This window comes from Aspergillus alliaceus (assembly GCF_009176365.1).
Source record: "Aspergillus alliaceus strain CBS 536.65 unplaced genomic scaffold BDW43scaffold_24, whole genome shotgun sequence".
In the NCBI taxonomy this organism is placed as follows: domain Eukaryota; kingdom Fungi; phylum Ascomycota; class Eurotiomycetes; order Eurotiales; family Aspergillaceae; genus Aspergillus; species Aspergillus alliaceus.
Window position 1 is genome coordinate 354,631 of NW_022474707.1, and position 22,888 is coordinate 377,518.

The window sequence follows — 22,888 nt, forward strand, 5'->3', positions numbered from 1 at the left end:
ATTTACCCCCGATCTTGACTTACTCCCAATAGCGAGTTTACCCAGAGCGCGGCAACTAAATGGACAAAAACAACGCACCTAAGTAATGATAGAGCCACGTGTTAACCACTAAACAGAGCTAGAAGTTGTACTAGAGAGCTTGAATGAAGATACCATGCCCTGTGATAGATAAGACAAGTACACAAATAGTAGAAGGGAAAGTTTAGCGCGCAGAGTAGTATATTTGAGATTAGAAATCAAGAAGAATTTGAGTTCTAATGACAATTCTTTGGTTATTAATTTGACTAGTTAACAAAGCAGAGAAATAATTTAATATAGTATGCTAATATTGAATAACTATTGGTCCATTACTTCAAACCACAGACGTATATATACCTCTTCGGCAGCCAATACCTTTGCCTCTTCACAAATGCATATACATACAATCACCACACATTACTTTCTCCTCCACTAGCATGAAAATACCCCTTCTGCACAACATAGCTTAGGGATATATTTCTAGTCGAATCTATCAAACTAACGCATGAAGCAAGCGAGTCCCTGCAAGAAAACACCCGCTCTACCCGCACATCAAGCACCTACCCTACCCTACAGACGCAGACCTAAAAATATATTCCACAACTTCCTCCATATGCCAGACAATGGCAAACAAAGACACCTCTGACCACCAAATCAACCCTCGAGAACCCCCGTAGATACAGACACACGCGCAACTTCCAAATCCCACCTGCACGACGCATCCAGCCCCCGGTAGCCCATGCCGTGATCCGTGCTACAACATCCAGCTGGACACGTAGAAGCTTGCGGCTGAGAGACGTCGATGTTTGACAGCAGAAGCATCGACTACAGAGATCGAGTACCCACATACCTGTCCGCATATCCCCCGTTGATTCCTCAGGCGACAAAAATAAAAAGAAGGGGGAAAAAAAGCTAACACCCACTAGTAGCACCACGAAACCATAAGGCTGACCTGACCTGGTCATCTCGCCACCGGCCGATCAGGTACACCCCGAAAGTTGAAACAGGAGTACCCGACACAGCCCAGGGCACGTCAAGTACGGAGAGCGGAAGCGCATCTTCGAGCACAAACCGATCCTGGGTTTGTAAGCGATGGGATACTCCGTACACCCCGGAGTTGGTATGACTCGTCTTGCATTGTTATATTAAGTGGAGATTTGCCAAGGCAGATCGGATCCGTGAATGATATTGTTATGATTGTTGTTGTTATTATTATTAGACCGGGGGATGCTTGGGTTGTATTCTCCATTTCTATGGTGGGTGTAACTATGTATTGTTGATTATATAATGTATGTATTGTAAGTAACTAGCTGTTTGCTTGATTGTCTCATTGAGTGGTGTAAGGAGGGTTACCAAATATAGGCTGAGAAATTTGGTGCTTTGTATTTGGGATTTGTTACTGGTAAGGAAACGCCACAGGGAAATAGATAACCAGGTTAAATTAAGTTCCCACCCGAATGGATCACGGACACGGGATGATCCTAAATATAAGTAATTATTTGTTTTTGTTGCTGCTATTTTTGTTGATGGGGACTGGGTAGAGAAAGGGAATATTCCTTTGTTCTTTCTTCTATTTATGCATTGTTAGAGATATGGTGTCTCTTTCTAGAGAATACTAGTAAAGCTACACTAGACTAGATAAATATGTATATATATATAGGTTTATATGGTCATATATTTTTCTTGTTGATCTAGTGATATTTTGTTGTGTGTATTGTTTCATGTTCTTTGATTGGAGGGGTGCTTTGTTTACTTGTTCCTTTTGCGACCGGTCGTGCGGGTTTGATGCAGTCAATTAGGTTCTGTCTGATGCAAAGCAAGGAGATCGGCATTTGACTAATCGAATTCTCACTTTTATTTACATTGCATCAGCCACACCATTATTGGTATTTTTCCGTCACCTAAATACGGGGTACTTACTCTTCAGGGGTTAGTGAGAAACCGCATGTTATTTTCCTTTTTTTTTTTTAACGGGAAGAATGGCCAGAATCTTCGATACAGACCCCTACTATACTCATCCGATCGTTCCATGTCGAGTATCATCAGTCTCTGCATTCTCCGGAGACTCGACATGGTATCGCCCGTGCTAAAGAGGGAGATAGACAAGCTGTGATAATGACAGCCACTAGGTACATACAACTCCTCCATTCCATGTGAACAATGACTCGTATTCCAGAAGGTTGGCCTATGCTGCGGAGACTGGGCGACTACCGATCGTCAACTGTAAACCAGAACTAGAATGGTAGACGAAATTCTCTAATTTAATTGCGAATATCGCGCTTGCATTTCCTGTGAGGACTGTATGGTCCGAGGTGCACAGGTCTGCCTTGTCGGGAAGATGGTTCGCAGGTGACGAACTCTCACCTGCCAGGGCGGAGATCTGAAAGGCGGGGTTTCACCTCTTTATCATTTCGACAGGTTGGTCTTCGTCCGAAGAAATGACACAGATGGTGGGCGTCGTCATCCCCTTAGTTGGATTGCCTTTGGCCAATTCTATTGGCCGTGGCCTGCGACAGATGCCTATCTTAGTCGCACTGTAGTATCTATGATGGTTAGGGCAAGTCCAACCAGATGGACATATCTCAAACCCGCCCCTATGTTAATGTAGGGTGAATATGCAGCCACGGCAGGAGTCATCGCATCATTCCACTGGCCATGTCTAGTCTATTGACTAAAGCGGGGATGAGGTCCAATGCGACCGAGAGGGTACAGACATGTCGGAAAGTTTCGATCTTTTTTTCTTGCTTGTGAAAGGGCAAATGCCACCGCGCATTCTCCGGGAAATATCTATATGGGGGACGACTGGCACATACCCGGTAAAGCTATCTATCTGCTCGATGAAAGGAAGGAGGATCTATGGTTGATAACAAAGGGTTGTTCTTTTGAGATAAGCAATCGGCAATCACATTGATCGGAACAGGCGTCAGATCCCAAGGAGAAAGGATTGACAATGTGTGGATAGCGATCAATGATTGAGAGATCGCGGACCAGCGCCTTCGAACCTTGCAAAGCGGAAGTTGAGTTTAGTCCAGTGTGGGTGTCACATGGCTTGCTTGCCTGTCTGCCCGGATTTCCAGGCCATGATCGGCCCCTTCACGTAACTATGATGTACCCTATTTAAGTGTATCTCGCAACGCGTACCAAAGATGAGAATACCCATGGATGTCCGAAGCCGAAAGGACTGTGTGATTTGCACTTTGCGATTTTACATACCTCGTTGTCCGTGGATCTCGCCGTTGGTGACCTTGGGTTACGGACGGGATAGCCGACCTGAAACCGCACAAGGCCCACCATTATGTATGTTATCTGCGCAATTATAAGCCGCAGCTCCCTTCCATGGATCATAGTCTCCAGGTCCAGCCCGTCCAGGCACGGCCAGAACGGAAGGGAAACAGGAAAGGACAAGAAAAAAAATCCGAGTAAGCATAAGTATAAGGTCAATGACACATTAATCAACATCATACACAGCAATGGATGATTCCGCGCGGCCGTCCTTCTAGACCATCGCCTCCGAGTTGCAACCTCCACTTGACCGAATCCAGTTGAAGACCACAAGTTGTCCTGTGCGGTGGCGGAAGAGAGAGACAAAAAGAGAGGATCCATTGCTGTTGTATTGCTAATGGTAAGTAATACGAAGTTTGGAATGAAGTACCACTTGGTCAATGTTAAGTCGGACGCATGGCTGTCTTGGCTCCGCGGAAGCCAATGAGACCAGCAGGATCTGCGTCCGTGACCGCGTCTCAAACGCTGAATCGTTCGAATATCGAGGTGGCTGAATCGGTAGATCTTAATGATCCAAGGAAAAAGAGAGAAAGAGAAGCAGAGACCAAAGAAAAGAAGATGAGGGAAAAGATGCAATTAGTTAGACAGCTATCTAAGCTGAAGGAAAATGTCCATCAATGGTGGTAAAGTAGGTACTGTGGAATGTTGTGGTATTGTGGTGGTATGTGACGTGACATACAATTGTTTCCCGTCGTGTCAGACAAATGACGCGGCCAAGGTGAAAAGTCTCCCATTCAATGTTGAAAAAATTAAGGTCAACGATAAGGATATCTTTGTGCTTGGATCTTAATGAGTGCAACCAGATCCTTTAGGGTTTCCATACTACTTTAAATGTACGGTAGTACAGGGTACCTTCAACCCCGGATAATTGGTTTGTTTCCCTCCATTCTTTCCTGTGTATAAGGTCCGTCCGTCACTTGGGAATATTTTCCAGCTTCAGGATTATTTCAGTGGTGGCGCCACCTCTCGTACAACGATACGGAGTACTACTAGTAGTATGCACTCCTAACAGCCCGGGGATTTGTATGTACAGTATGTGTGTGTACTGTACCTACAGTCCCCACATATGTAGACCGATATTTACGGGAATAAATTACATTCAAACATTGAAGTTCCTGCTTTCTGCCTAGGAACGTCTTTCAATAAAACCACTCACTTCCTTTTCAGGTTGGCCCTGAAACTACCGCCCTGGAGCAATACAATGAATAGCAGTTACAAAGAATGTCGATAAAGAAAGGATACTTTCTCTTTTTTCCCTTCTCAACTCATTTCAAGGAGTCGTTTCATCATCGATTGCAGGACACCCCAAAGGGATCGGGTAGTGATTACTCGAAGTCATGGCAAAGTCTGTAAATCGAATTACTCCATGGGTAAGTTGCAGCGTGCATACAACTAAGATAGGTAAGGTGCTCTGGGTCTCCACTTCCAAGCGGGTATGCCGGTAATTTACTGTTGTTTATTTCAAATTTATTTTTACTTTTTTTTTTCGGCCCTCTCCCCTTCATACTTTATGACCGATTCACATATTAGGTTAGGGTGGGAGCTGGAGCCTAGATGTATACTGGACATACGTATGCCGTACTATACGACGGAGTCTTACCCTGATAATCAAAAAATTTCTTGGTGTGGTTTTTCTAGAACGGTTACTGGCTGCATCGGTGGAACACCGGGAAGGGAACCCGCAATTGTTCCATGTTTCTTACTGTTTAACTGACCTTCCATTACTTTACCTTACCCAACTAAACTCACTCAACTCGGCTTCTTCCTCGACCCAAAGAGGAGAACCGTTATTCTCCATTTTCTCCTTTCCTTCTCTCTTCCTTTCCTTTGCTCCCTTTCACTTCTCCTTTCTGTCGTTACCTTAGACATTCTGTCGGATTCTTTTCTACCTTATCCTATCAACTGTGAGCCGATCGGCCGTCATTCACTCTTGTCTGTACGGTGACGATGATCATGATGCGATAGTCTTCTGATCCGCCCGCCATCGTCCTCTTGGCCCCCTCACAACGTCTGTCTACGCATATACACTTATAAAGACGAAACATAAAACAATACAAGAATCATTCTGTCCCATTCGTTGACAGGTATGTTGTGGATTCGCATGATACTTGAATTTGGTGGCTGATCGACATCAGCAATTAACGGTCATTGATCCAAGCAAAGAGGGATTCTACGGGGCGCGGGCCCAACAAACAATCCTTCCAGCTTTGGGCTTGAATTCCGATTTGACATCTGTTGATGAACCTTCAGCCTATACCGACCTAACATTCACTATTTGTTTATCCTGCCAGCCGACCGACCGATTGAGAATTGAGGTGGTGGTTTCTAATTGGCCGCGGGGACCCGTTCTGGTTTAAGAGGGAGGATACCTGGTGGTCGATTTCTTCGCACGTTCTGCTTGAGGCCAGGAGTTATTTTAGGGTTCGCGGCGCTAGAAGAGGAACACACGCACAGCTGTCACGACTGGACAACTATCCGGCAATTTTCAACATGCCTTTCAACATGGCCTTGCTGTTGCTCGCCCTGTTCGCCTGGCAGGTCTCTGCCTCTTCAGATATCATATATTGCTCAAGTGTGAATACCGGATCTTCAAACGCTGCAAGTATGTCGCTGGTTTCCTTGTGCTCTTGAATCTTTCTAACCTCCTGCCCACAGATATCAGTGTGTATCAGTCAAATGGTCTATGTACAGACCACTGTAATGCCGATTATGCCTTTGGAATCCTTCAAGGAAAGAGTTGCTGGTGTTCAAACATTGCTCCCAATAAAGCGACTAATGTTGGCACGGCAAAATGTGATACTGGGTGCCCCGGCTATCCCGACGATAGCTGCGGAGACGCCTCCAAGGGCGTCTTTGCTTATGTCCAGATGAACCTGCATGCACCCTCGGGAACAGCTACAGTCTCGTCGAGCGAGTCAACATCCACAGAATCATCGGTCAGTAGATCTTTCCTCTGCTTAAGTCGTATAATATTCCTCTTTCGCCAATCGACTCTGCATCCTGGCATGAGAGTGATTTAAAGTTGCTTTATTACAGTATTGAAGCCGCTTGATCCTTTTACAAGAAAGGAATGGACACATCAAGCAGGCCGCTATACTGCATGACGAAGACCTTGACATTGCAACGACTGTTGCCACCTGAGCACGCTAACTTATTACAGACAAAATCGTTGGATTCTTCTAAAACCACTGAAACATCGCCTAGCACGACCGCAAGCCAAGTGGTCGAAACTGTTGCCGGGGAAGTGAAAACAGTGACGGTCGCCAACCCAAAGTCAACGTCAACTTCAAGTGCTGAGTTGTCCCAGAAGAATAGTGATGGGTCGAGTTTGAGTGGAGGTGCAATCGCTGGCATCGTCATCGGCGCGATCGGCGGCTTAGCTGCTCTCATAGCTATAATCTTCTTGCTTTTCTTTAAAAAGCGCCAGTCGCGTTCAAATAGCCCGGATCCGAGCGTCTCGAATGTCTTGCTGGATGGGAGAAACAGTAAAGGCTCTCAAATGAGCTTCATGAAGGGAGCGTACTCGGACAATCACAGCCACACATTATCTGCCGGATCTTCCAGATTGCCAACATTCACTGATAACCGCTTGAAGACGGATACGGTACTGTACCCTAGTGGCCGTCGCGACAGCGAAGTGTCACTTCAGGATAATGAAGACTACTCTCGACCAGTCCTTCGGGTTCGTGCAGCCTTTCTTTGACAAATATCTATTGAGCGAGGCTAACATTGATCATAGCTTACGAACCCCGACTGATAACCTTCGCCAAATGGCTTCCTCCGTAATCGATTTCTTACTTATCATCTTCATTTGCGCGTTCGGCGAATATAGCGGTCTTATGATACCCATTTGTCACATCCTTCTCATCTACCGAATTTCGGGATCCGACAGCTCAGGTCTTTCCATGTTTGCATGGGCCCATGGTATGCCGGCAAATGCATGATTCTAACAATGATTTGCCATTGGGTCTGGGAGCCAAAAGAGCCTAGACAGCCATTATTGTCTGCACCCTTCCTGGAAGCTGTTTCCCAACGTCCCAATTTGTTACACGATAAATATCTAAGCGGTCATCCGCTTGTTTGTCGACTCGATTCGGTCCAATCAACCTCATCTCTCGACCGACCTTGACATGTACATCAATACACATACAAATGTGTTGTACTCGAAGTACATATAACTAATTCATTGAAGTGACTTCTCTCCTTTCTTATTTGTTTTATATTGTTCCGTTTGATTTTGTTGTATAATTGTCAGGGTCATCTGGAGCATTCGTAAAGCGTGCGGGCTGGGTGTTTGCAATTCAATTAAATATGTCATTATCACCAATGGAGAACAGTGCAGTATGTAGTCGTATAATAATGGGAATTACCATGATATAATATACGTGTTTATAGTAAAACCTTTAGATTCACAACAGTTGTCTAAATTAACGTCTACTCATAAGGTCACGAGCAACCTACAACGTTCCAGACCAATATCTTAGCCAAATTGTTTATTCCTTGACTACCATTAACACCACGCTTGATGAATTGTCTCCTTTCACTGATGGGTACTGCACTAGGACGATTCCAACATGAAACAAGCAGCGGGTGAGCGACAGCCCACTGTAGAGATCATACAAACGCCCCCCTTCCCCCACACCCAAAACATGGAAATGAGACATTAAGGGTGACTAGTGAAAGGACCACACACGGTGAGGTCGGGAACCCGCGGTATAAGACGTCCATTGCTGTATGCTTAATCATCGGTCTTATAGGGAAAGGCTGCAACCCAGAACTCCGGGGGCTGACGAACCCTGACTCACAAGCAAGTACCATTGCCTCGAATAGTGTGCCACGTCAGCTATATTACAAGATACTAGGGCATTCTTTCAAGAAACTGACGCGGGACAGAGATGAGTATGTTGTGTTGTATGATGCCGAGGTGGCGCATTGAGCGAAAACAGCACATGAGGTGCGCAAACATAGTGAAAGGCGGTCTCGTTAGATTATTCTTAGCGTTGAGATCAGTTCCAGCCTAATCAATATGCGCATAGGCAGCTCGCGCTAGAACCGTCTGGCCCCAGCCGTTATTATTTACCTTGGAGAGCAGATGTGTGTATTTTCTTGATAGGAAGTCCAGTACACGAGGGTCCTCATTTTTTGCCACGTGGTACAGTATAGTTTTTCCCTCATTTACATACGGATTTAGATCGATCTTGTCCACAATAAGCTCGAGGGTTTCCAGAGTACAGGAGCGCACAACGCGGAACATTTTGTATTCAGGCCTGGATGAGGGGCTGATGTAGGCGCTCCGCACTGGAACCGAGCATCGAAATTATACTCGATATCCTCTATACTAAGAACAGAGTAATAGTCTCCGAAAGCATACTTACTAGCGGTCTCGCGCAGCGTTGGGCGAGCAATCTCATAGACTTTCTCACAGTTACTAGTGAATGAAGAGAGTGATAGAGCGTCCATGTGAGTGACATCAATTCAATAAGCTCTGTTGGAAAGTGGTGTAGTCCAAAAGATTGTTTCTCATTGTTAGGTGCCATAATGGAGAATGCGTATGTGGATCGAATTGGCTGCTTGATACTGTATCTGTCACAGTCAATACTGGTTGATCTCAAACATGTATACAGTGCAGGATTTTGTGAGAAGACTGTAGTATATCCTCAGCATCTGAACCGTGGAGATGGGTTAAGATATAACTTGGTCTCACAATTCTCATTGTATATCTTTGTGGAGTATATTGCTTTTGTGTTGTATTGCACCAGTTAGACGAAGACTTGAATACACCAACACGGGAACAATCGGGATGCCTATACAACTAAAAGGGGTATTGCTGTCATAGTATTGCTATATATGTGGGCATTGTAGAAAGTTGAAGCTAGAGCTGTTATGTTGCCAGGCAATTCGCACTGGAACAATGGCCTACGATCCGTAGACCTCATCAGCGCTGGAGGCCAAGCGAATAGATGCCTGGGGGGCTAACCTTGGTCAATAAAAGCTTGCAGCTCCGGAGAGTGTGAAATACCAGAAAACTGCTTTGATATTGTCTAACTATTGGGTTACTCTATGGAGGATATACAGGGTTGTGACTAAGCTATGCCCTGATCATGGGATACTTTTCCCCTTTCAGGAAATGCGGAGGCGCGCACTCTCTTGCCTCCTTCAGTCATCTATCCATCCCTCACATATTGTATCAGTCTCCTTTTACTGGAGGAACCATACCATAGCCGATCATTGTTTATCGCCACTTATCTCACCATAAGTGAGGTCCCCGCATTGATCGCTTCGGCATAGTCTCTTTGACAAAGAAATTGGGTAACGATGAAATTGACAGCGTCGAATCCATGTCTAGGAGGATTGTACAGCTTTATATGGTCTTTCCATATGAAGGAAGATGTTTCTCCTATCTTGCAATCTGAGGCATGTGCCTCTATTCCAGGCCACTTCGTCGATACGTCACAGGTAGATCTAGTCATGGCAGATGTCGGCCTAACGGACCTCTAATGTTACACCCCTGCCGGTCCATGGCGCCGAAGATAGGCTCTTCATCCCCTTTCAGAAGTATTTATCGAACCTGTCGCATCTGAATACTCGATACGAGAAGTCGTCCTTATCTTTTCTTCTCTATCCCGCACCGAACGGAATGAAAGTATTTTAGTTACACTGCTTCTGAGCTCCGCATTGTACTCTTACTTCGGCTGCAGATCCAGCTTAGTTTTAATTCCTTTAATGACCGCATACTTATTTTCAGGTATTTATGTGAGGTCAGTTCTCGGTAGCCTCCTCGAGCAGATCTGTGAAGTCCATGCCTTGATCTGAATTCAATACATGACAAATGTGTCTCCGCACTATTTGAGCTCGCAATAGTGCCAAGTCTTCATACTACCTTTCTTCGCGTGTCTTCTTGCATCACAAGGGATCATTATGGGAACCTTCGATATTCTTGATAACCTGTGGTTACTTTCCTTCACTGCAGTCGGACTTACAGCTCTATGTCTTGTTTTGAGCGGACTACATGATAAACCAGTTTGGCTTCGCTCGAAACTTCATCGCTCCGGTACATCGACAAGTGAGACCCTAACCCAATCGACATTGTTAGAAAAGAAATCAATGCAATATGCGGATGTTCTACCACCTCAGGGCCGCCAAGTCCTCGCTGCGCTGCCAGGCTTTATGACAGGATCAAATGAAGTTGACGAGAAGGAGGTTCTCAAACACATCCTTCCCATGACTGTGGATTATAGGATCGGCCAGGATGGTAAATACACTTCGACAGGATTCTCACTAGCTGAAGTCAAAGCTTTGGGGGACTTTCCAGACTACTCAAAGCTGAGCGGAGTTCCATTGCCTCAAGCGTACCTCGAATTTGATATTGATAAAGGGCTAGCTAGGCCTTATCGGCCATTTAGATGGGGCTATCATCAGACCATGTGTACGTACACTCATTCCGGGCTACGAGTGTAACTTAAGCAGTACAACTGACATGTTGAACAGCATTGACAAAACTGGAGACGGACTGGTGGATAGAGCTTGAGAACACCTACAAACAACGGATCGCGCAACGAAAGGACCTGTATGTGAAGCATGGAAATGCGGTCCTTGACTGGCTTCCGGGATCTGAGCTGGCCTGCAAAGAACTTATGGAGATGGTCCTGCAATTTCTCTGTGCCCGATATCCGCAGTACTTTTCTTTGATAGACAATCGTATCCTACAAAATAGGATATTGGGGGCAGAACAGGACATAAGATCTAGGCATCCTCTTGAAATCTTGCTCGACAACGTGCCCGAAGATTTTGGTGTGATGCTGCGTGATGACAAGACCGGGAACTACTTCATGCGTGCCGGAGTTATCTGTTCTGCTTTGGGATGGAATGTTGGTACCAAGATCGGCCTCCAGCTTCATCAGATCCATGGCCCAGTGCCAGATTACAAGGAGAAGATGCAATTCTCCATGGATCGGTGCGTACCATGCCCAAGCATCTTGGTATCTGTATTCTCACAGATACCTACATAGGTTTTTCACCAAAATGCCAACCGACAAACCAATACAAAGAGGGTCCTGGGGCCTTGAAGTAGGACAACCCCTGTATATGCCCAAAGGGGATCCTCACGAGAAGCTCCGATTGTCACAGGATCCCAAGCTCCAGCTAGATGACTGCCATCTCAGGGTGGATTGGCAGACACTCCGCCGTCTTCCTCTCTCGGGGGCCATTGTATTCAACTTCAAGGCACTCTTCACACCTGTGACCGAATTCAGGGATGAACCCGGCGTGCCTGCATTAGTGGCGAAGGTTTTGAAAGAGGGCAAGAAGAATCTCATGGAGTATAAGAGTACATGGCACGTAGAACATGTCATACTTCCTAAACTTGAAGAATGGGCAAAAGAACAAGAAGAGAATGAGCTCGTTTCCAGGAATTGGAAAGTAGCTACATTGGATGACAGTCCATGGTATCGGAATTGGGAGGAAAAGTGGCATCGCCAACAGGGCTTTTAGCACGATATGCTTGCTCTGTCTTTCTACTCTCGGTTTCTTTTTGATTGTTTCTGATGTTGATATATTTGATGTCGATAGGGGAAGTTCTGTCACAAGTTTCATTTATTTGGGCTTCATGATTTACGAACATAGACATATACCCAATAAAAAAAATGAACAAATGCTTTACATGCGATATGGTATCTCCAAGTACTGCAAATGTTAACCAAATGTAGATATTATTGCTCAAACCAGCAATGCCAATTTTTCTTTTTCCATGCCCCGAGACGTAAGGTCCCGTATCTTCGAAGCCTTGTCTTCATATAGACTACTTTGAAGAGATTGGCAACCATATGGCGGTTTCTTATGTCAAAACGCTTGAGCTATATTCTCTCGTTGCGCTTGCGGGCCGTAGCTGGCCGGGGGTCGAGCGAGAACCACACCTGTTGAAAAGGTGAGGGAATCTCGATGGTCACGGCTGCTTATGAAAGACCGTCGTGAATTTGCACAGGGAGTCGTAGTTTTCGAGACCGAGTCGGTAATGGAAGCTCAGCACAAAGGTATAATTTGGTTTGAGCGAAGAAGACGTTCAAAGCAAGCCGGCTGCAGTCTCAATCATCATTGGCATCACTAGCAGACAGTGCATCACTAGCTTGCCCTTCCTCGTGTTCCTCATCTTCGTTAGCCATGTCTTCTAGCTCAGCAGCCAGCGGGCTGACTCTTTCCTCCAAAAGATCCAAATCCTCCAACTGTTGCCGAGGAGGCAACTTCCACAAACTCGTACCACACACACGATCCTTGGTGAGAAGATCATCGACAAATTGATCCATATAAGTAAGGACAACCGAGTCGCGCACTCGCCGCTTCAATTTCCGGTAGTCGAGAAGCAGCGGTTCCAATGTTTTGTACACATCGACCGCATCGAATGTCAACCGAACGTAAAATGCCGCCAAAGCCCGCAGGTACTTGAAGTCACCTTTTTGCTTGACCACGCCATTTTCGGCCTGCTCCGTCGCCGTCTGCTCCCCTTCTTCGTCGTTGACTGGATCGGTGAAATTCAGGTATTCCAGTACGGTATCCCGGTCCGGGTTCAGTTGCAACATCTTAAACGCGAGACAGAGGAACGGCGTGGGCTTCTCGGCAACACCATATGTTCCTCCGATGGAGGTCATTTCAACTGCACGATCGCATAGTGTCGCTGAGTTCAACCCGAAGCATTGTTCTTTCCAGTAGTAGGAGTCCGTGATGCGGTCGCGCACGGCCTTTTCGAACAGAGTAGCCGGATTGACGCCGCGGACAAGTGGGCCGGTGTAGCCGCGGTTGTCAAGAAGCTTACTGGCATCGGCGCGGTGGGATGCCATGGTTCCGGTGTGAATTGACTGCAAGATGAAGCGTTGGAAGGGTTTGTGGAGAACTCATGAGAAAGATGTCGGAGTTCCGGCGATGTTCTTGGCGGTCGGTTTCTGCCAAGACGTGGGCTTATCGATAGTCGTACCGACAACCGGCCGGCTGTAAACACCATGAAGCGCCGATTGATCTTCCTCTCTTCTTGACTCTGACGTATGAATTGCACGATGAACGAATTCACGAGCTGTTACCTGACCCTTTAAAACAAGAACATATACTCAGTTGTGTTACACTACTCCATCCACACCCTCAAACGCCAAAAGCATCCATCCGCTCCCATCTATACAACCATCACGTTCACATACCAATGCGGAAACCCTAACCAACAATGGTACTCCTAACGTCCTCTACGGTCTCAGTCATTCTCTCTTCGGGCGTGATCTGCATATTCACCCTTCTCCTATTCCTCTCCGGCTACGTCCTCCAGCAACAATCCGTCCGCAGCATTCAACACGCCATCAAACCCCTTCACCCCCCAGACCCCATCGCCAACCTCCCACCACACCAAGATAGCACGAAACGAAACCACATTCTCCCCGACCAGCACGGCCCAAGAGGCAACTACGCTTACCTCCAGCTCCTTTCCACACCCGACCCCTCCAACATCTGCTCCGCAATCCTCTTCTTCAAAACTCTCTCCACAAACCACACAGCAATCCAAGACCGCCTCTTCATGTACCCCCAAGAATGGGACCAAATCGCCCACGACCATACCAACCCCATCTCAAAAGCCCTCTCGCTCCTCCGCACCGCAAGCCTAAAATATGGCATCTGGCTTCTCCCCATCGACATGACGGCCGCCACATCCGCCGGCTATGCACCCACAGACACGAAACTGCTCCGCTTAGGCCAGATCCAGTTCATGCAGTATGACTCCGTGCTCTACGTCCAGACGCCCGGGCTCCTACTCGACACGGAGAAATTAGACGCCATGCTCCTCTCCCGGCCGTTACCAGGCAGACATGATAAGACTAGACCCGAGTCGTATAATAACGAGGCTTGGATTCCGATGCCTCTCAGGCCGGATCGAGATCTGGCGCTCCCGCCTGTGTACCTCGTTACTGTTAACAATGTGGGGAGCGGGCAAGTTGAGGCCCGTGGACATGTGCCGAATGTTGCGTTGCCTGGGTTCGGGTCCTTGGTTACTGGGCCGTGGGGAGCACAGTCCGCTGGAGGGGATGGGGAGCAGCCGGGGTATGTTTTCTTTGAGCATGATGATGATGGGCATGTTCGGTGGGCGGGGAATTCTTTTTTTGGGCCTTGGAGGGCTGGGCAGTATGATGTTTGTGAAGGGATGGATTTTGATGATGTGAGACATGATGATGGGTTATGATTATGATTGTCTTCTTCTTCTTTTTAATGGTTGCTTGATTTCTGGGTTGGCTCTTCTTATTTAGGTTTTGTTTTTATTTTGGCTCTTGGATAAGACTTTGGACTTCTGGACATTCAAGCTGGTGTTGGTGGTCTTGTATGAATCGTGTAGCATATTGTATTCTTTGTTTTATTTTAGTTGGGAGTACATATACGGAACTCTATGGCAATGGACGAATATAGATGATTGATGAATTTTATTCAGTATTTACAAGAATAAAAGCCTGGGAGAATACCATAGTACCACCCGCTAGTCGTGCCTTAACCTGACCTAACACCGTGCTACCCTCAATATATCGCCGATACATGCATCAGAACTACATCAAATAGCCAAGTACCTCAACAATAAGCAACATGCTAGAGATACAGATAGTATACAAATCCAAAGCTGACTAGCGAGGTACGCCGATCTCGTACCCTAGTAATACTTCGGTGGTGCTGCCTTCCCAGCCTCTGTTGCCACTTGTGGAGATCATGAACCGACAGGCCTGATCGATGTATAGTTGTGAGACAGTTCCTGTTCGATGCCCAGGGATGATAAGGAAGGGAACGGTCGAGTGACGGGCGACTTGTTCGTGTTTCAAGTCATATAAACGAAGGATATCATGGGAGGCGCTGAAAGTACAGATTAGCTCAATTTCTTTTCCTTAAGTATGCTTTTAAGACCACTAGGGACCTACCAAACAATATGTCGCCCGTTAGGCATCGCCCTGAGGGCTGTAACGGGTCCACTTCCCTGGGGAAATTTGAAAATCCGCTCTGGGTCTCGCAGACCCTTATGAAGACTGAATTCTTCTACAGTTCCGTTCCGGCGGCCAGCATAGATATAATTGCCGTCTGGAGACCAACATGCATTCATGCACCAAGGCGGGGAATTGCGAGGCGTGATGCGAGCGACAGGGTCCGGTTGCCGTCTGTCCCAGACTCGGATAGTGCCATCGATGGATGCGGCAAGGAATGTGTTATCGGAGAGGTTCTTGTCAGTCTGTGTTTGTTGACCGAGATCTTGGTTCTGTGATGCAGCTTCTAGTTCCTCTGCATGAGGTAGTCCGTTTACTACGGGCTGTGATGAGCTATTATCGGCTTCTGGCTGTTGACTCTCTGATTGCTGATATGCCGAGTCATCCTCTTTGATTTGAGCGCTTGTATCAGCTGGGGCAGGTGCTTCTGGGGCACCATTCTGCTGGGCCGGCTGTTCAGGCTCACCGGGCGCATCAGCATCGGGAAGAGTGCCACTGGCAAGGGCTTTGCCAAACTCGTCATCCTCATCTATGCCGAAGGCATCCCCTGATGCACCTGCACCTTCGCCTCCAGCACCATCAGCATCACCGAACAAAGAGTCCGCTCCACCGAAAAGGGAATCTGTCGGTGAACCAGCCTGCGGGTTTGATGAGTCGCCAACACCGCCTTGGTCGTTTGACGTATCCATGAAGTCAAAGCCATTACCACCACTCACCTGATAGTTAGACGAATAAGTCCCATTAGGTTGTGGGGTCTCAGTTGTATCTTGAGGGATTGCAAGACTAGATTCTGGTCGTAAATCAACGGCTGATATTTGCCTTGCACTAGATCCAAATGAGCGTCTGGTCTGGCCAGTGTTCAGATCCCAGTCGAAGACCCGCTTGTCCCAGCTACCAGACAATAATGACTTCTCGTCTGATGTCAGATTCAGGACTGACACCGCCGAAGTATGCTGTTGTAGTAGAGCAATCTCCTTCCCTTCATCATGACGGACGGATTGTAGGCGAATGGCACCCGACTCCAAGCCTGATAATAGCCACAACCCCTCACTGTGACTAGCTAAAGAATATACTGGCGATATATTATTTCCGTCCATATTCTCCCAATACGTCATTAAGACGCCCGCCTTGATCACACTGTCCACGAAGGGGTGCCTTTGTGCCACAGTTAACATCAACTTGCTGTTGATCGAATCCACCCAATTGAACTTCCGAACATATCCATCCGACCCACCGCTAAATACCCATCTCATATCTGCAGTTGCGGTCACGGCATTGATTGATGTACTGTGAGGCGCAGCCGTCGTAGGGACTATATCGTAGGTAGAGGCAGTCAAACACACGGACCGGACGGGAGGATGGAACACTGATACTGAATCGTGCACAATGTTCGCCGGACCAGACGTGGTCATTTCAACATTATTATTCGGTTGAGGCGCCACACCACCGCTGTCGGATACGGGACTAGCATTAGACTGACTTTCGGCGTCTTGATCTGCGTCCGCGTCCGCGTCCGCGTCGGCCTCGTTGTCGTTGCCGCCATCGTCAGCGTCCCGGAGGGTGTCGTCGATCTCGTTATCCGAGCTTCCATCTTGCGAGCCTATGCATCGCCGATCGTTAGGTTGTGCGACAGTTGTGGGTTGGGTTACAGGGTAGCTCACCTGCAAGATCTCGGTCATCATCATCTTCAAACGAAGCCATTGTCGTGAGTGGTAAGATTGTAAGACTTTGAACCTCTAGAGAATGCGATTCAAGAGCCGAAAATCATACAATATGGAGCGTATATATAAGTAGAGAACGAAAGGCTTTATCTCGATAGCCCAGCTCTCAGTGGGAACTGCCACAACTCAAGGGCTCATGACTTGGTAGCTCGCACAGACATTAGATGATGGGAAGTGAGCTGAGGAATCTGTCGCACATGAATTACGCCCGGGGCTATCCAGGCAAGAACTATGCTATTGCAGCGCGCTGGAGTATATTGTAGTTTTGCAAGTACCTTGATCTCCAAATGCGTTTATCATTCCCCGGCATCAGTCACGTTGCCTGCCCGCTTTCTGCCTGAGGCGTATATTCAATTACCATATATGGTTAGCTTCATGTCGACCAGCTATATAGTAAGGATGGGATCGATATCTAGTAGATTGGATACATAAGGTAGGGTGTACGCCATCTGTATAATACTACTATGCTCTGAAGCTGTTATGTATGAGTAAAAAGAGTCTTCTATACATTGTTCTGCACCACATGCTCTTTCTGTCGGGCTATCAGCTTGCATACATTAGTATTGTCAATTCTCATAGTTCCCACATGAGCAAAGCAAGCTGCTACCGTAGTAGTAGTTGTTGTTGTTAATGGAACTGGAAATATGGCGTATGAGTTCAGACAAATACTGAATCTTAGCCATGAAGGTTTTGAGTCTGTATCATTTCTTTACTTCACTTGCGATAGGTCCTCTATCTCTAGTCACGTCTGGACACATTAAAGAAAGTGATTGGTCGTTAGTGACAACTCCATTTCCAACTATTCTGAGAGAAAAAGCCACATTGGAGGGCTTTACCTCTTTTTCAAGCTCTTTCATTCACTGTCTGGTTGAGAGTTGACTGGAAAGTCCTCTGTCAAGCTCCATATAGTTGGTGAATAGTACAATCCCAAACAAATCTTTCAAGTGATTGATTGGGTTATATAAATATAGAATAACCACACTCTCAAGCATCTTTAACTTCAGGTGTAAAGGCTTCCCTTTCTCTTCCATGCTTGGCTTTGTTGTTTGACTGTCTGCCTAGCTGGGCGACTGCAAACAAAGCAACCTCACTTGCTGCTTTCTTTTCCCAACAACGTACCCTACATCATAAATTATCTTGAAACTCTTACCACAACCTTTAGTCTGATCTCTTCAATCAATCTCTGAGTTTCAAGTTCATCTAATATGGAACCACCGAATGACTCTAGTTTTTCCGTCAACAGGTCGCTGCATAAGCAATTTATGAGACAGGGATTCAGCCCCATTGTCCCTGTCAACCAGGGGATGAGAGCTTACTTCGATGAAGCTGACCTTGAAGACCCTGAGCCTTGGCTCCTCAAACCCGAAGTTCCATCGTCTAGCGAGGTAATGGGAACTGAATCCGACACTGAATTCATTGATTTGTTGCCGAACCGGATCATAGGTCCCTGGAAATCAAAGACTGAGTACCTAAAAGCCCATTATGAGTTGCTTAGAGAAGACTCAGTCGCTCCACTACGTGATGCCGTAGCATACGTCCGAGAAGATCCTCAGATGCAAGATTCTCGTACCGTATTTGTCTACGACAAGGTTTGTACACGTATCTCTCTCTTTATAGTCTTCGTTGAAGAACTATCTAACTCTAGTGACTTAGGTTCACATTGTGGGCATTACCTTCTCACCACAAGGTCTAGCTTTTCGGATTAGATTCTCTAGCAATAGATCGGGGAAGAACATTGTCTGGGAATACTCTAAGAGACTAGTCACTGGTACCATTGTGGCACTTTCGCCTGTAAATGATGTGTTCAAAAGAGAGTGTGTCGTTGCCGTCGTTGCAGCTCGACCATTAGACCAGTTAAAACAGCAGCCCTCAGAGATTGACATCTACTTTGCGCAGCCTGAAGATGCAGACTTCGATCCTCATCAAGAATGGATTATGGTTGAGGCCAGAACTGGTTACTACGAGTCCATGAGACACACAATGACAGCTTTGCAGAAAATGAACCGAGAAAGGTGGGCTCACAACCTTTTCATTGGCAATATTCAAACAATGCTTAGATGTTTGACAGATTTCCCCTGGCCGAACACATCTGCTTTCTCAATCCAAAGATCAATGCCCCAGAGTACATCAAAGCAAACGCTGTCATGGACATACAATCAGCTATTGATCCATTAGGAGAAGGAAGTCCAATCAATGTTCTAGAGAGATGGCCTAAGTGTCCTATAGGCGATTTGGATACCACGCAATGGAGAGCCTTGCATCGAATGCTTACGAAGAGCTTTGCCATTGTTCAAGGGCCCCCAGGCACCGGAAAGACGTTCGTCTCGGTTATTGCGTTGAGAATCATGCTTTCCAACATAAGAACAGGCGACCCTCCCATTATAATTGCATCTCAGACAAACCATGCGCTAGATCAGCTCCTGGCGCATGTTTCTCATTTTGAAAGGGACTACATTCGCTTGGGAGGCAGAAGTGATGATCCAGAGATAAAGAGGCGCACCCTTTATGCCATCAGGCAACAGGAACCAGTTGTCACAGTCCATGGTAGCGTACTTGGGCAAGCCCAAAGGCGATATAGGGGGTTCCATCAGACAATCGCCGAGCTCTTGCGGGACTTCAATGCCGAGAACGCCGACACACCCCTTCCATCTGATCTTTTTGCAAAATATGGCCTACTAACAGCTACACAGTGTAAGTCTCTTGTGAAGGGCGCAAAGGGCTGGGTACGACCTGGCGATAAAAACGGGGCTGATCCCTTATCGGCGTGGCTTGGAGAGCAAGTGGTACAGTTCGAGGTGCATTACACAGCAGATAACTTTGGCTTTGAGGACGACGAGATCGATTTGGAGTATGAGCAGCTTAAAGAGTTAGAAGCTGAGCAGGGGATAGAAGATGATGACTACGAGAGTCTCAAAGGACCGTTCATTTGTCTTCAAGAAGGGTTCTGTGGACAAGATGCGTCGGTCTCGGAAAACACTAGTCGGAGGTACCTTAAGGAGCCCGACATGTGGAAAATACCAGTCAAAGCACGCGGAGCAGTCTATGATCTCCTTCGGAAGCTAGCTAAGTTTCAGATCAGACAGAAATTCCGAAGCTTGGCTACCCTTTACACACGCAATTGCAAAGACCTCCGCATCGGGAAGTGGGAACGAGACAATTACATCCTCCAGAACACTAAGGTGATTGGGGTGACAACAACCGGCCTTAGCAAGTATCGGGCTCTTATATCGAGTCTGAAGCCGAAGGTTGTTTTAATAGAAGAAGCAGCGGAAGCTATTGAAGCACCGATAGCAGCTGCTTGTCTCGATTCTCTTCAGCATATGATCCTTGTGGGCGATCATAAACAACTAAGGGGAAGCTGCTCAGTGAAGGACCTTGAGAGTGAACCATTCTTTCTAGACATTTCAATGTTCGAGAGACTAGTGCATAACGGGATTAAATACGAAATTTTGAGGAAACAGAGACGGATGGCTCCAGAGATACGTCGATTGTTGGAGCCAATTTACGGCGAACTTCAAGACCACCCATCCGTACTTGAACGCCCTAAAGTGCCTGGAATGGGGAATGTTCGATCATACTTCTTTTCTCATAACTGGCCAGAGAGTCATGACAGCTTAGCTTCGAAGTTCAATGAGAAGGAGGCGGAAATGATTCTAGGGTTCTTTATCCACCTAGTGCTCAATGGCGTTGCGGTTAAGGACATTACTGTCCTAACATTCTATAATGGCCAGAGAAAGAAACTGCTCAAGTTGTTCAAGGATAGCTCCTACCTCCAGGGCCATTATGTGAATGTTTCAACTGTCGACTCATTTCAGGGTGAAGAGAACGAGGTTGTCATCCTATCCCTGGTCAGGAGCGGCAAGCCCAGCATTGGGTTTCTGTCCGTAGAAAACAGGGTCTGCGTTGCGCTTTCGCGTGCTAAAAGCGGCTTCTACCTCTTTGGAAATTCCACAACGCTCGCTGACGTAGATCCTCTCTGGTGGCAATTGGTCACTATCATGGGGAGCAAGAACCCAACACGGCGACTTGGGTTTAACCTACCTTTGACGTGTATGAAGCATGACAATGTGATATATAGGAAAGATCCCTCCGAGTGGGAGACCGCCTACGGGGGCTGTGATCTTCCATGCAACGAACGTCTCGGATGTGGCCACCGGTGTCCTCTCCCATGTCATAGCTTTTCTCATGATCGAGTCAAATGCAATGAGGTATGTGACCGACGGATGCGGTGCGGCCACAGATGTGACAAACGCTGCTACGGACCCCATGTATGTTCCTGTGGGTGTCGACTGAGCTTCGCGATCGACCATGACTCGGAGAATTTGGAAGGCTTGCCTTCTAGAACCAATAGTGGCATATGTGAGGAAGAGAGTCTACGTCAAGCTGCGGTTCGAAAGTACCAAGCTTTTGCGAACGGAGGTGCCAAGGAGCAGGACGCACACTTTTCCAGAATGGCCGAGTTAGAGAAGTAGTGCAGAAGTTAGGTACGATGCAAGGTGATATTACTGTGTATCAGCTAGGTGAGAATGTCTCTTTATATTCTCCATTCGCTGTGGTCCCCGGATAATATATTTCAGGAATCGAGGAAATAAATTGATGCATAAGCCTAACACCATAGAGCGAGTAGATAGGACTCTAAGAATCAGTCAGACATAGTCTTGAACGACCAAATCTAAGTGCAAAAACGACGCAGGAAAATCAGTAGTCTGCCTACATTTCCAAGCATACCTTGACCTACCAACCAAATCAATCTGTGTGGAGAACACTTGTTGGGTCAGGACTCTATTGTTGAAATCACCTCTTGAATGCTTCCATTCTCCTGGACTAAAGCCGCAGGGGAGCAGTACTTTAGGCGGATATGGAGAAGCAAAGCTTATTTCGATCGTCACCTCTTCAAGTCGGCAGCCATTTATGTCGTTACAATCAATTTGGACTATATTTAACCCTATCTTACTAGCTTTGTCAGCACTGCTCCCCGACTGTCCATCCAGCCCGACCTGAAGAACTTCCAGCTACGGAACTCATATCCAAAAGGTGGTTGTTGGTAGCGGCGAATATTAATTTACCCAGTATGTACAGTGCATCGTACACCAGAATCATGAGGTCTATAATCGTACAAGTCCCTCCACAAACTCCAGCCCATGCCAAGAGAACGCAAACACAAAAGTCCCGTTGTATGTCGCCGATCCTTCGATCACGGAGAGGTTTCCCCTCGTCAATCAATATAGCATCGAAGTACCCCCTTACAGTCCCCTTGTCTTCTCGGGATCCATCTGAACCTCATCTCCACTAATCTCCTTAACGGTCTCGAACGCCGGCTTCCCAGCATATAATTGTTCGGACTTGGTCCGCTTCCCGCCTTCCATTTCACTGGCTCCCGCGAGGGGTTGGTTTCCGCGAAATCGCTTGCGCATATCGATCAATCCCCGCCTGTGAAACGAGTATAGGTTAGGACGAGTGTCGAGATTTTGGGTTCCTCCGCTGGGGATATGTGTGACTCACTTGCACTCGCCGAACCCTTTGCGCAGCTGTTGGCATCTCATGGGTAGTGTGTCAACGAGGGGTTCGCTTAGGCATTCGCGGGGTGTGTGGCGCTGGACCATTATACAGTCAGATTCTTGGAGGCATTGGGCCAATGCATCCCCTGAAAGTTAACTCAGACCATTGTTAGAATGTAGCTTCACTTCAAGTGCGGAGGGTTTTTTGGTCCATGAGATTCGGTCTCGGAAGCGACTGCGGCAGAGATGGATGCCCCAAGTCAATTTGGAATCAAGATTGTCAGATAGTACTCACGGATGTCTTTGCAAGAGTTCGGCATCTTGCTGGGATTAAGCAGACAATGCCGCGAAAAGTCGTCCTGTCAAATAAGATTGGCTTGCG

General features: G+C 46.9%; 9 protein-coding genes across 9 annotated transcripts; 4 read left to right on the forward strand and 5 right to left on the reverse strand.

The window, feature by feature from the left end:
• Positions 1-442: 442 nt before the first annotated feature.
• On the reverse strand, positions 443-1,207 carry BDW43DRAFT_277485 (uncharacterized protein). The gene has a single exon (XM_032042067.1). It carries the CDS (start codon positions 981-983, stop codon positions 603-605), a length of 381 nt encoding a protein of 126 aa, XP_031899971.1. The 5' UTR covers positions 984-1,207; the 3' UTR covers positions 443-602.
• Positions 1,208-2,497: 1,290 nt separating this feature from the next.
• BDW43DRAFT_94987 (uncharacterized protein) lies at positions 2,498-3,764 on the reverse strand. Its single transcript, XM_032050759.1, has 2 exons — positions 2,832-3,764; positions 2,498-2,525 (listed from the first exon to the last, which is right to left on the reverse strand). The coding sequence occupies exon 1, from the start codon at positions 3,619-3,621 to the stop codon at positions 3,136-3,138; it is 486 nt and encodes a 161-aa protein (XP_031899972.1). The 5' UTR covers positions 3,622-3,764; the 3' UTR covers positions 2,498-2,525; positions 2,832-3,135.
• Positions 3,765-5,377: 1,613 nt separating this feature from the next.
• Positions 5,378-7,172, forward strand: BDW43DRAFT_95045 (uncharacterized protein). The gene is made up of 5 exons (XM_032050760.1): positions 5,378-5,384; positions 5,436-5,902; positions 5,956-6,236; positions 6,461-6,982; positions 7,040-7,172. The coding sequence occupies exons 2-5, from the start codon at positions 5,791-5,793 to the stop codon at positions 7,055-7,057; spliced, it is 933 nt and encodes a 310-aa protein (XP_031899973.1). The 5' UTR covers positions 5,378-5,384; positions 5,436-5,790; the 3' UTR covers positions 7,058-7,172.
• Positions 7,173-9,485: 2,313 nt separating this feature from the next.
• On the forward strand, positions 9,486-11,901 carry BDW43DRAFT_319883 (heme-dependent oxidative N-demethylase family protein). The gene is made up of 3 exons (XM_032048985.1): positions 9,486-10,726; positions 10,789-11,254; positions 11,310-11,901. The coding sequence occupies exons 1-3, from the start codon at positions 10,219-10,221 to the stop codon at positions 11,788-11,790; spliced, it is 1,455 nt and encodes a 484-aa protein (XP_031899974.1). The 5' UTR covers positions 9,486-10,218; the 3' UTR covers positions 11,791-11,901.
• Positions 11,902-12,192: 291 nt separating this feature from the next.
• On the reverse strand, positions 12,193-13,162 carry BDW43DRAFT_95100 (PRP38 family protein). The gene is made up of 2 exons (XM_032050762.1): positions 12,489-13,162; positions 12,193-12,440 (listed from the first exon to the last, which is right to left on the reverse strand). The coding sequence occupies exons 1-2, from the start codon at positions 13,128-13,130 to the stop codon at positions 12,381-12,383; spliced, it is 702 nt and encodes a 233-aa protein (XP_031899975.1). The 5' UTR covers positions 13,131-13,162; the 3' UTR covers positions 12,193-12,380.
• A 199-nt stretch (positions 13,163-13,361) lies between these two features.
• On the forward strand, positions 13,362-14,703 carry BDW43DRAFT_277499 (uncharacterized protein). The gene has a single exon (XM_032042068.1). It carries the CDS (start codon positions 13,505-13,507, stop codon positions 14,507-14,509), a length of 1,005 nt encoding a protein of 334 aa, XP_031899976.1. The 5' UTR covers positions 13,362-13,504; the 3' UTR covers positions 14,510-14,703.
• A 38-nt stretch (positions 14,704-14,741) lies between these two features.
• BDW43DRAFT_277500 (WD40 repeat domain-containing protein) lies at positions 14,742-17,261 on the reverse strand. Its single transcript, XM_032042069.1, has 3 exons — positions 16,949-17,261; positions 15,228-16,887; positions 14,742-15,162 (listed from the first exon to the last, which is right to left on the reverse strand). The coding sequence occupies exons 1-3, from the start codon at positions 16,986-16,988 to the stop codon at positions 14,940-14,942; spliced, it is 1,923 nt and encodes a 640-aa protein (XP_031899977.1). The 5' UTR covers positions 16,989-17,261; the 3' UTR covers positions 14,742-14,939.
• Positions 17,262-18,153: 892 nt separating this feature from the next.
• BDW43DRAFT_95127 (putative DEAD box helicase involved in nonsense mediated decay) lies at positions 18,154-21,630 on the forward strand. The gene is made up of 3 exons (XM_032050763.1): positions 18,154-18,597; positions 18,662-19,020; positions 19,077-21,630. The coding sequence occupies exons 1-3, from the start codon at positions 18,214-18,216 to the stop codon at positions 21,478-21,480; spliced, it is 3,147 nt and encodes a 1,048-aa protein (XP_031899978.1). The 5' UTR covers positions 18,154-18,213; the 3' UTR covers positions 21,481-21,630.
• A 279-nt stretch (positions 21,631-21,909) lies between these two features.
• Positions 21,910-22,865, reverse strand: BDW43DRAFT_277508 (PET191 family protein). The gene is made up of 3 exons (XM_032042070.1): positions 22,802-22,865; positions 22,511-22,652; positions 21,910-22,438 (listed from the first exon to the last, which is right to left on the reverse strand). Exons 1-3 carry the CDS (start codon positions 22,824-22,826, stop codon positions 22,252-22,254), a joined length of 354 nt encoding a protein of 117 aa, XP_031899979.1. The 5' UTR covers positions 22,827-22,865; the 3' UTR covers positions 21,910-22,251.
• Positions 22,866-22,888: the final 23 nt, after the last annotated feature.

What these genes read in the sequence shown, in the direction of transcription:
- BDW43DRAFT_277485 (XM_032042067.1), bottom strand. Translation starts at nt 983, where the DNA reads ATGACCAGGTCAGGTCAGCCTTATGGTTTCGTGGTGCTACTAGTGGGT.
- BDW43DRAFT_94987 (XM_032050759.1), bottom strand. Translation starts at nt 3,621, where the DNA reads ATGGATCCTCTCTTTTTGTCTCTCTCTTCCGCCACCGCACAGGACAAC.
- BDW43DRAFT_95045 (XM_032050760.1), top strand. Translation starts at nt 5,791, where the DNA reads ATGCCTTTCAACATGGCCTTGCTGTTGCTCGCCCTGTTCGCCTGGCAG. An exon ending in CGGATCTTCAAACGCTGCAA is followed by an intron (nt 5,903 to 5,955) that starts GTATGTCGCTGG and finishes TCCTGCCCACAG; the next exon opens with ATATCAGTGTGTATCAGTCA. An exon ending in CAACATCCACAGAATCATCG is followed by an intron (nt 6,237 to 6,460) that starts GTCAGTAGATCT and finishes AACTTATTACAG; the next exon opens with ACAAAATCGTTGGATTCTTC.
- BDW43DRAFT_319883 (XM_032048985.1), top strand. Translation starts at nt 10,219, where the DNA reads ATGGGAACCTTCGATATTCTTGATAACCTGTGGTTACTTTCCTTCACT. An exon ending in GGGCTATCATCAGACCATGT is followed by an intron (nt 10,727 to 10,788) that starts GTACGTACACTC and finishes CATGTTGAACAG; the next exon opens with CATTGACAAAACTGGAGACG. An exon ending in ATGCAATTCTCCATGGATCG is followed by an intron (nt 11,255 to 11,309) that starts GTGCGTACCATG and finishes ATACCTACATAG; the next exon opens with GTTTTTCACCAAAATGCCAA.
- BDW43DRAFT_95100 (XM_032050762.1), bottom strand. Translation starts at nt 13,130, where the DNA reads ATGGCATCCCACCGCGCCGATGCCAGTAAGCTTCTTGACAACCGCGGC. An exon ending in TGGATCTTTTGGAGGAAAGA is followed by an intron (nt 12,441 to 12,488) that starts GTCAGCCCGCTG and finishes AACGAAGATGAG; the next exon opens with GAACACGAGGAAGGGCAAGC.
- BDW43DRAFT_277499 (XM_032042068.1), top strand. Translation starts at nt 13,505, where the DNA reads ATGGTACTCCTAACGTCCTCTACGGTCTCAGTCATTCTCTCTTCGGGC.
- BDW43DRAFT_277500 (XM_032042069.1), bottom strand. Translation starts at nt 16,988, where the DNA reads ATGGCTTCGTTTGAAGATGATGATGACCGAGATCTTGCAG. An exon ending in TGATGACCGAGATCTTGCAG is followed by an intron (nt 16,888 to 16,948) that starts GTGAGCTACCCT and finishes GGCGATGCATAG; the next exon opens with GCTCGCAAGATGGAAGCTCG. An exon ending in AACGGGCGACATATTGTTTG is followed by an intron (nt 15,163 to 15,227) that starts GTAGGTCCCTAG and finishes CTGTACTTTCAG; the next exon opens with CGCCTCCCATGATATCCTTC.
- BDW43DRAFT_95127 (XM_032050763.1), top strand. Translation starts at nt 18,214, where the DNA reads ATGGAACCACCGAATGACTCTAGTTTTTCCGTCAACAGGTCGCTGCAT. An exon ending in CCGTATTTGTCTACGACAAG is followed by an intron (nt 18,598 to 18,661) that starts GTTTGTACACGT and finishes CTAGTGACTTAG; the next exon opens with GTTCACATTGTGGGCATTAC. An exon ending in CAGAAAATGAACCGAGAAAG is followed by an intron (nt 19,021 to 19,076) that starts GTGGGCTCACAA and finishes GATGTTTGACAG; the next exon opens with ATTTCCCCTGGCCGAACACA.
- BDW43DRAFT_277508 (XM_032042070.1), bottom strand. Translation starts at nt 22,826, where the DNA reads ATGCCGAACTCTTGCAAAGACATCC. An exon ending in GAACTCTTGCAAAGACATCC is followed by an intron (nt 22,653 to 22,801) that starts GTGAGTACTATC and finishes GTTAACTTTCAG; the next exon opens with GGGATGCATTGGCCCAATGC. An exon ending in AAAGGGTTCGGCGAGTGCAA is followed by an intron (nt 22,439 to 22,510) that starts GTGAGTCACACA and finishes CTCGTTTCACAG; the next exon opens with GCGGGGATTGATCGATATGC.